Source organism: Gekko japonicus, unplaced genomic scaffold, assembly GCF_001447785.1.
Source record: "Gekko japonicus isolate JY-2015 unplaced genomic scaffold, Gekko_japonicus_V1.1 scaffold6413, whole genome shotgun sequence".
Taxonomy (NCBI): Eukaryota; Metazoa; Chordata; class Lepidosauria; order Squamata; family Gekkonidae; genus Gekko; species Gekko japonicus.
The window spans coordinates 18,957-29,327 of record NW_015176627.1 but is presented as its reverse complement, the minus strand read 5'-3'; the positions used below and the strand labels follow the sequence as shown (position 1 = coordinate 29,327).

At 46.5% G+C, this 10,371-nt stretch overlaps 1 protein-coding gene across 1 annotated transcript in view; it reads left to right on the top strand.

Moving 5' to 3' along the window:
- Window positions 1-434: 434 nt before the first annotated feature.
- Window positions 435-10,371, top strand: part of LOC107124146 (tumor necrosis factor receptor superfamily member 10A-like) — a 27,264-nt gene continuing 17,327 nt past the window's right edge. The window contains exons 1-2 of the mRNA XM_015427537.1: window positions 435-551; window positions 8,496-8,577. Of these exons, the coding sequence (XP_015283023.1) occupies window positions 492-551; window positions 8,496-8,577 (142 nt within the window). The 5' untranslated portion in view covers window positions 435-491. The remainder of the gene's footprint in view (window positions 552-8,495; window positions 8,578-10,371) is intronic.

Below are 10,371 nucleotides of genomic sequence, written 5' to 3'. Positions count from 1 at the left end.
CAGAGAAAGGGGCGAGTCTCCCGCCAGTGTTCCCTCTAAGCTGAGTTAGTGTGAGCTAGCTCACCGTTTTTGAGCCTCCGGCTCACACCTTTTTGCCTTAGCTCAGGAAGGAGGGCTCCAGAGCAAACTGATTTATACAGTAGCCAAATCACTTGCTCACAACTTTGATGCCAGGAGCTCACAAAATAGAATTTTTGCTCACAAGACTCCACAGCTTAGAGGGAACATTGGACTCTCCCCTCTCCAATTCGGTCGGAAGCCACCCCCAGGTTTTGGAGTCAGCGCCGTTAACTCCCACTTTTTGGCTCAAACTGGCGCAGGCTCTTTAACCGTGCAGGAATTTCCCCCGAAAGGCTCAAGAATCATCGGGGCCGCGTAAAGACGGGTTCCTCCTCCGCCGCCACTCCTTCCTGGTCACGAGTTTGGGAGGCTCTTCACTTGGGCGAGTTTCCGCTCTTGCGTCCCGGCCGGTGCTCGCTCGGTGCGCGCCCATGGCGAACGGACTGCCGGTCGTCCTCCTCCTCCTCCTCCTCGTGATCCTTCTGGCGAAGGTGAGTGAGTGCCGGCCGGCTAGGAAAGGGCCGGTTTCCCCTATGGCGGCCCTTCGGGTAGCCCGCGAGTTGGGCACCCCCGGGAAGGAGCACCACATATAGGGGGCAGTGGAAGGAGCCGGAGGAAGGGGATTTCCGCATTGGTGGTGTGCAATGCTCCCTCGAAGCTGTGGGGTCTCGTGAGAAAAACCCCACTTGGCGGCGAACTACTACTGGCACTAACGTCGTGAGCGAGCAAGTTGGCTCCTGCGTAAATGGGTTGGCGCTGGAGCCCTCCTTCCCGAGCCAAGGCCAAAATGGGTGAGCCGGAGGCTAAAAAACTGCGAGCCGGCTCACACTAACTCAGCTTAGAGGGGACACACACCGGTGAGAACGTGTGACAGGTTAAAATAGATGTTGCACTGGATTTTTGTAGCACTTTATGTCGCCCAAGCTTGGCTGAGTTTGGACAGGATATGGGTGCTATCGTATGAATACATGTTTGTATTGCTGTATATCTGGTCGGACATGGCGGAGGCTAAAAAACTGCGAGCCGGCTCACACTAACTCAGCTTAGAGGGGACACACACCGGTGAGAACTTGTGACACGTTAAAATGGATGTTGTCCTGCATTTTTTGTTGAACTTTATGTCGCCCAAGGTTGGCTGAGTTTGTACAGGATATGGGTGCTATCATATGAATACATGTTTGTATTGCTGTATATCTGGTCGGACATGGCGGAGGCTAAAAAACTGCGAGCCGGCTCACACTAACTCAGCTTAGAGGGGACACACACCGGTGAGAACTTGTGACACGTTAAAATGGATGTTGTCCTGCATTTTTTGTTGAACTTTATGTCGCCCAAGGTTGGCTGAGTTTGTACAGGATATGGGTGCTATCATATGAATACATGTTTGTATTGCTGCAACCTGCGTTGTACATCTGGTTAGGCAGGCCGGGAGGCTAAAAAGCTGCGAGCTGGCTCACACTAACTCAGCTTAGAGGGAACACTGGTAAGAAGGTGTGACGTTTTAAAATAGATGTTGTCCTGCATTTTTGTAGAACTTTATGTCGCCCAAGCTTGGCTGAGTTTGGACAGGATATGGCGCTATCTTATGAATACATGTTTGTATTGCTGCAACCTGCATTGTATATGTGGTCGGACAGGCCGGAGGCTAAAAAACTGCGAGCTGGCTCACACTAACTCAGCTTAGAGGGAACACTGGTTGAGAACTTGTGACATATTAAAATACATGTTGTACTGCATTTTTGTAGAACTTTATGTCGCCCAAGCTTGGCTGAGTTTGGACAGGATATGGTGCTATGATATGAATACATGTTTGTATTGCTGCAACCTGCATTGTGTATCTGGTCGGACAAGCCGGAGGCTAAAAAACTGCGAGCTGGCTCACACCAACTCAGCTTAGAGGGAACGCTGGTGGTGTGCGTGCGGGAGCCATTGGACTCTCCAACGCCCCCCTTCCCGAATGTCGTCTTTTCTTACAGACACCCCCCAGCGCGCAATTCCCCTGGCAAAGTAGTATCGAAGTTTTGAAAAACTTTTTTTCCGCTAGAGTTGCCGCCGCCTTCCGGTGTTTTGCCTTCTACGCAGTGGGGCGGGGAGTGGGGCGCAGTGTTCCCTCTGAGCTGAGCCAGGGTGAGCCAGCTCACTGTTTCTTAGTCCCCAGCACACAGATTGTTGCCTTGGCTCAGGAAGGAGGGCTCCAGAGCAGACTAATTCATGCCGTAGCCAAATCCCCCGCTCACAGCTTTAATGGCAGCAGCTCACAAAGTGGAGTTCTTGCTCACAAGACTCCACGGCTTAGAGGGAGGATCGGTGGGGAGGGCGAAGCGTCGTCTCCCGCTTTCTGTGACCCTCCCACCTTTTGCGTGCCCGGAGGTCCTCCTCCTCCTCTTGCGTTTAAGCGCCAGAGGGAAAGGCAGGCGCGACGGTCATGGGTTTCCGGATTTTCCATGCTGCTCAGGGTTTGCCTTGGATACCTAGACAGGGTCACGCAACGTCGGAAGCCTTCCGACGGCGCCTCCCCGCAAGTGGGTAAGATTGGAGGTCCGCACGGGTGTTCTCCCCCCCCCCCCCTTGTGATATTATCAACCTGAGGAAGTCACTCGGGAAGGCTTCCACTAGGGCAGAATGTGCACAACGGAGATGCTCAAGGAGGGTGTTTTTATAAATGGATCAAGAAGCGTCCGGGAAGGTGCTTTCCTAAAGGGAGAAGAGATTGGATTTATACCCCGCCCTCCACTACCCAAAGGAGTCTCAGAGCGGCTTACAAACTCCTTTCCCTTCCCCTCCCCACAACAGACACCCTGTGAGGTAGAAGAAGAAGAGATTGGATTTATCCCCCGCCCTTCACTACCCAAAGGAGTCTCAGAGCGGCTTACAAACTCCTTTCCCCTCCCCTCCCCTCCCCACAACAGACACCCTGTGAGCAGTGTTCCCTCTAAGATGAGTGTGAGCTAGCTCACAGTTTTTGAGCTTCCAGCTCGCACATTTTTGTCTTACCTCAGGAAGGAGGGCTCCAGAGCAAACTAATTTATTCAGTGGCCAAATTGTTTGCTCATAAGTTTAACGCCAGGAGCTCACAAGGGGCAGTGTGGGACTGCCCTCAGCCACAGACCACTCAAACCCCTTCCCCCCTCTCAGGTGCCCAGATCTGCTGAAAGGAGTTGGTCCTTTTAAGTGAGTGGAGGATGTGCTCCTGGAAATGAAGGAGGAGGAGGAGGAACAGAATGGATTTATACCCCGCCCTTCACTCGGAGTCTCAGAGCGTCTTACAAACTCCTTTCCCTTCCCCACCCCACCACAGACACCCTGGGAGGTAAAAGAAGAAGAAGAGATTGGATTTCTACCCCGCCCTTCACTACCCAAGGGAGTCTCAGAGCGGCTTACAAACTTCTTTCCCTTCCCCTCCCCACAACAGACACCCTGTGAGCAGTGTTCCCTCTAAGATGAGTTAGTGTGAGCTAGCTCACAATTTTTGAGCCTCCAGCTCGCACATTTTTGTCTTAGCTCAGGAAGGATGGCTCCAGAGCAAACTAATTTATTCAGTTGCCAAATTGTTTGCTCATAACTTTAAGGCCAGGAGCTCACAAAGTAGAATTTTTGCTCACAAGACTCCACAGCTTAGAGGGAACATTGCCTGTGAGGTAGAAGAAGGAGAGGAGATTGGATTTACACCCCGCTCTTCACTACCCAAGGGAGTCTCAGAGCGGCTTACAAACTCCTTTCCCTTCCCCTCCCCACAACAGACACCCTGTGAGGTAGGTGGGGCTGAGAGAGCTCTTGACAGAAACTGCTCTTTTTCAAGAACAGCTGGCTTGCCCAAGGTCATGGCTTGCCCAAGGTCATCCAGCCAGGTGCAAGTGGAGGAGTGGGGAATCAAACCTGGTTCTCCCAGATTAGAGTCTTGGGAATATGACTGTAGCCTATGTTCCTGCCTAAAATCTTACTTTTCCCTCTGTAGCCTTGTGTCTTTGTAATCCCCACCCCACATTGTTGATGGTATGTTTTGCCTTAGACTGTTTTGTTTGCATTATTTCCTAAATTCTGTAATCTCGCTCCTTTTGCCTTGCGACTGTTATGTAATCTGTTTGGAGTCTCAGTGAGAATGGTGGGCTGTAAATGAAGTGAGCTAATCAATCCATTAAAATACCTTATTTCAAACCACACTCAACTTTGAGAAAAAATGTTTCTTATTTCCAATAGAAATTAGGTGAGTGTGTTAAAAGCTCTCTAGCATTAAGCTACAAGAAAATCAGTTCTACATCAATAACTTGTGATTTCAGGCAAAGAATTTACACTGTTCAAAAGATCCCTCTTGTTCTCACTTTTCAGATGAGTATAGAACAATCGAGGAATCCCTTTGTTTCTCTTTCCATCTGCAAGGTCTGGTTTAAACACCTGATTTTCTTCTTGATGGCAGAGTAGCCTTGATCTCTAGAACATGAGAGAAGTTGGGGCTTGATCCTGGCAAGATGTTGTACTCTTTCACATAAAAGCCTTGTGCTGTGGTATGTGGTCTTACCTGGAGATTAAGGAAAGGCCTCTGCTCAAGCAAAACAATTAATAGCAAACTGAGTAATAGCAGTTTCATATCAAGGCTATTAATATGGCTTATACATTAATAAATGCCCCTTCAGATTCAACGTTTTTGTCTGCAGAGTTACTTGTTCTATTAGTTTTAATCACACCTTTGTATCAAATTGTACATTGACTAGAATAAATAAATCCAGAGAGTAAAAGTAATCTTTATTTTTTTCAGAAATAATAATGAGCCTTTAATGTTTCTCTGTGGCATAAAACTGTGAGCTTCTACGAATGTGTATTGTTTAAAGTGTATGTTTCTTTTGTTTTGTTATTGGATATCTTTTTTAAAATGACTTCTGTACTTGTCTAAAGGCAGAGGTCAAGTTAGCTGAAATGTGTATGCCCAGCTTTGGGTCCGTATCAGTTGAAGTTTTTGTAATTGAAAGAAATTTATCCCGGTTTTTTTTGCAGAGTTTAATTCCTCTTTGAGTCTGTATTATGCTTATTTAAAAGTAGAGAAGGCTTGTCAGGGGCTGTATCTACTTTGAGTTGAAGTCAGAGATCATGCCCTTAGAAGTGGAACAAAAATGATCAGGGAGCTTGGTGTAGTGGCTTCTTATCTCACCCAAAAGACCATTAAGGCTAAAAGTATATGCTTCTTTATCTGAGACTAATTGTACAATCCTATGTAGAATTAATCCAGTCTAAGCCCTTTGAAATTAATAGGTTTAGAATGGAGTAACTCTGCATAGGATTGCACTGCAGGTCCTGTTCAATTTAGCAGACTTGTTGGTGAGTAAACATCAATAAAACTGAGTTGGCAAATCTCTCTATATAATCATTCTGTTTTGGTCATGGACTCTCCTGAACATTCCATATGCTCCCGAATCAGTTGGCTCCCTGATCTGTCACTCAGAAGCTGTCCCTATCCACTGGCTGCGTTGCCTGAGTCTCACCTCCAATATTCTAAATAGTTTGCTGTTCCTCTACCCCCAATAGGCAGTCAGAATACAGAGGCTATTTGCATATGCGGCCTGATTGACCTTTGCCTCTAACATTCTGAACAGTTTGTTGTTGCTGTTGGGAGACATTGAATGTATCCTGAGGTAAAATACATATCCCAATCTTCCCTTAAATGGTCACTGGAGTTGCCAATCTCCCTGTGGGGCCTGGAGATCTCCCAGAAACCATCATGTTCCCCAGCCACAGCACATCATTTCCCCTACAGAAAATCTCCCAGCTATTACAATGGCTGCTTTGGGCACTGGTCCCTCCGCACCCCAAACCCTGCCCTCCCCAGGCTCTGTCCCCCTAATCTACAGGTCTTGCCCTCCCCTTATTATTGCCAGCCTCCAGGTAGCACCTGGAGATCTCCAAGATCAATTCTCCTGGAGAAAATGGCTGCTTTGGGCAATGGACTCTATGGAATTATACCCTGCTGAGGTCCCTCCGCACCCCAAACCCTGCCCTCCCCAGGCTCTACCCCTCAAATCTACAGGTATTTCCCAACCCAGAGTTGGTAACCCTGTAACTGGCTATTGAACTGTTTTCCAGACTCTTGGAACCCAGAAGACATGGCATAGGAGGAGGTGCTTTTCTACCTTAGCTGCCACTGCATAACCCCAAATCAACATAAGACAGGGATGGAGGGAATCATACCTGTTACCATGAGGCTGTCCTCCCATACTACCCACTTGGGGCAGCAAACTGACTTGAGGCAGCCCTGACTTATAGCTAAGCAGGAGGAAATAAAAATGGCTCGCCTCCCTCTATTTTTCCCTTCCCTCTGCCGCCCCACCAGCCACAGCCAGGACACTCACCTTGAGCTTCCTTCTAGAGCTTGTTGTACAACGGGCCTTACTCCTAGTAATTCCATAAAAGTGATTAGCCCACCTGCTTAGACGTTAAGATATTTGTGGCCACAAACAAACAGTTTTCATAATACTTAGACACAGGTGACTAGGCCAGTGACTGAAAGAAGAGAAAGGAGTGTACTTTGTTCTGAACTCCTCTGAGGGTGAGCAGAATAAAAAAAATATAACAATTTACCCAGAGATGAAGAGCAAAATCTTCTTCCTGTTTTTTATTTTTTTTCTCAGAAAAGTTTCCATTTCTAAAGATGCACTGTTTCATTTAAAAAATAGTAAGAATGAATAGATGCCCTTGCCAATATAATATTGGGCAAGCTTAGCTGTTTCGAATTTGCAATTAATGGGTTTTTTTTTACTCAAGTTATTAAATTTGCCTCAATGGATGTGCAGGTGAAATCAAAACCAAAGTTAAAATTCTCCCGCATCCTCTTACATGGTAGAAGGAATATTGTAACCACCTGTCTGGTATGGCACTAACAAGTGATGCAAATAATTCTTTGGAGAGTAACTGTGAAACTGAGGTGCGCCAGTAACCTATGTGGAGGAGAGTTAAATTCTGTTGGAAAACCGTGTTTAGGTTCCAGCATGCGATACGGTTCTTTGGTGTGCTAAAATTAGTGTCACGGTAGTTTCCAGTGCTTTTGTTCTTCCCCCTTAACTTTAAACCGTAAAAAGGGAGATACGGGAGTGGGTAACAGGATGTCTTCCAATGCTGTCTTGGCCTCCAGGTTACCCAAACCAAAGCTTCTGTATAATTTTTCACAAGTATAATTTTAGTAAAAATTTCTGTGTATGCTTTGGATTGTTGTTAGCATATTTCAGTACAGATGCTACATTTGGGACATGGAATCAACATGTGGTACTTACATTTTAATTAAAGATAAGTTTAAAAAAAATCAATATGCTAAATCAGATTATGCTTACCTTCAGTCACTTAGTGAAGGTCCTTGTGCTGTATTGGCAGCTGCTGCCAAAGCAACATTTTAAAAAATCATAACCAAAATCAAGATAGACAAATCCCTGGAAGCTCTGCTTTTAAATCTCAGGGAAAATGCTCTATCTAATACACAAAGGAAAAGAATCTCTCTATTACTGTTTGCAGCCAAAACCACATTAGCAGCCACATGGAAATCCATGAGTAGGCTAAATGTAAACCTCTGGTACAAAAAGCTATGGAACCTTTATACAATTGAGAAAATCTCAGATACTCTGAAACAAAATCTATCTAGAGGTGGTCAGAATGACATTGTATGTATATGGTACCCCATACAAGTACATCTATCTACCAAAGAAACAGTAGCTGATGTAATAAACACTCTGCATCTATGGTAATTTTCAAACTGTATAATACCGACAAATAGTACCAAATGTATGAAGCCATTGAGAGCTGACTATGCTCATGCTCAGTGTTCCCTCTAAGCTGAGTTAGTGCGAGCTAGCTCACAGTTTTTTAGCCTCTGGCTCACACATTTTTGCCTAGGCTCAGGAAGGATGGCTCCAGAGCAAACTGATTTATGCAGTAGCCTAATCGCTCGCTCACAACTTGAATGCCAGTAGCTCACAAAGTAGAATTTTTGCTCACAAGACTCCACAGCTCAGAGGGAACATTGCTCATGCTTACCTTGTAAATCAAGTCTCCAGTGGCCCATAAGAAGCCTTGCTTGTCAAAGGTCCCTCCCACTTTCTAAAAACTCTTGGGTGGGTAGCAGAGTAGGTGTTGGGTGCCGTGGGCACCACGTTGAGGACCTGTGTCCTAACCTTTCTGCTTAGGATGATGCTCTGAGCCTCTCAGTAGGAGTTCTGCATTATGCATTTAATATATGTGAAAGATTACTTAAAACCTGGTTTGTTCCGTGTTTGAACAGGGATGGGAAAAATATTTTTCTAGTACTATAAGTAAATGTTAAGTTGGCCTGTGAACACCATTTAAGGCTTATGTTAATTTGAAACCAAGACAATGCAAAGTGCTCATACTAAGATTAGGTAGTACATTGACTATGGGGGTTGCATTCACTTAAAGCCCATCTCTGTATGTTTTATTTTTAGGTGGAGTCTCCACCATTGCAATCCAGTTGTGGTGATGGAGAATATTACCATTCTGGGATTTGCTGCAAAAACTGCCCTGCTGGTAAGTAGTCATATTGTGGTTTTATGTTTAGCAAAGAAATTCAGTCAAAACAAAGGCTAATTGCAAAAGAATTATAGGCCCTGGTCACACGGGCTGGAAAATGCGGGGAGGGGAGCGTGGCTGTTTGCCCCGGAGCAAACTAACGCGCGGCCACCGGATGACACGTCCCATTGTTCGGGGGGAGGTGCCGATCACACAACAATCCTGCGGTGCGCCAAAGAAGCGGCGCGATCACAGCAATAATGTCTAGGCGCCGCTGCCGTGGCAAACGGGGTTGTTGTTTTTTTTAAAAAAAAAACAAACCCGAAGTGTGCGCATGCGCCGTTGGGTGCTTGTGCGCATCCCGTGGAGACTTGGGGGGGAAAAACACCTTTTCGCGACGGGACATGGATGGGCGCCAGATGCCACGAGCTACCACCGGAAACGTGATCAGACGCCCGCCCTTGCCCCGCGGTTTCCGGAAACTAGTACCTCGGAGGTACTAGATTTTTACGCCCCATTTTCAGCGGGAAGCCTTGGGTTAGCCACGGGAGCTCTACACTTCCCAGATGTTGTGGTGTGATCGTGCCCAGAAAATCCGCCTATCTTCCGTCTCTGTAGCGTGGCTAATGCTCCGTGTGACCGCAGCCATAATGCCTTTTTTTAATGCAATACCCTTTTTCTTCGTTTTTATCTAAGTACAATGATCCTGTAACACAGGTCAGTATTGTGGCCCCCGTCTTGTGGAGTGGCCTGCCTGAGAAGGTCAAGAAGGCTCTCACGCCTCTGTCATTCCGTATGTCAGACTCCTGCAACAATCAGAACCGACAACTCGCTTCTTCAGAAGGAAAGTTTATCGATACAGTAATAATAATAATACTTTCCATTTATTAATCGCTTTCCCCAGTGGGCTCAAAGCAATGTACAGTTACTCCATATATAGACAAGGGACTAACAATGTTCGTAGGGGATAGGGACGACAACATATATTCACTTTAATTGCATGCGCCGTCACTGCCTGGTGTAGACGTCTTCTGGCTGGCTCCGTCATTTTCCGCACGGCTGCTTGCTGGCCAGGCCTCAGGACCCGTATGTCAATCGCCACACTGCCACCGCCTGGTCGGAACATCCATTGCAGGCGTTCTTTTTTGTAGTCGGAAAGCTGTTTCGCCTTTACAAGCTTGACCAGGACCAGTATTGGCAGAGCATCTCTACTTCATGTTCTGTGTTAAGACTAAAGCAAAAAGCGCGGGGTGAACGGATATACAATGTTCAGAGAGGGTCACCGGGTGACATAGAGCCAATCAGGGCAATAGCAAGGGTCCGCTAGATTGTAAAGGTCCCGCTTTCCCAGAGATGGTGTTACAGCTAGGCACTCAAGGTCAGGCACATAAAACAAATAGATAAGGGAGCATCACCAAGACAGCAAGAGAAATGAAACTAAACATTCCAAGCAGTTCCCCCCTCCGTGCCAGCCGCTATGGCAGCGAGCTGACACTGTAAGCTATATAAAACAGAATTGTTGGCTCAAGGAGATTCTTTAATAAATGGAATGGGCTGTGGCCTGTAGTACTGCATATAGTATGTATTATCCTGCTCTCACTGCAATATTTTCTATATATGAAATCAGGGGTCATTTCGTAGAAAAAGAGGCGCAGGAGCTCATTAGCATAACTTATTAGCATAACTTATTTGCATATGCCACACCCCCTGACATCACCGGAAGTGTGTCAAAAGGCAACACCCACCACTCAGGCTCCACTGGACTGCTTTGGATTGCTAGCTATTGGGGGGGGGGGGAAACGTGCAGATCTG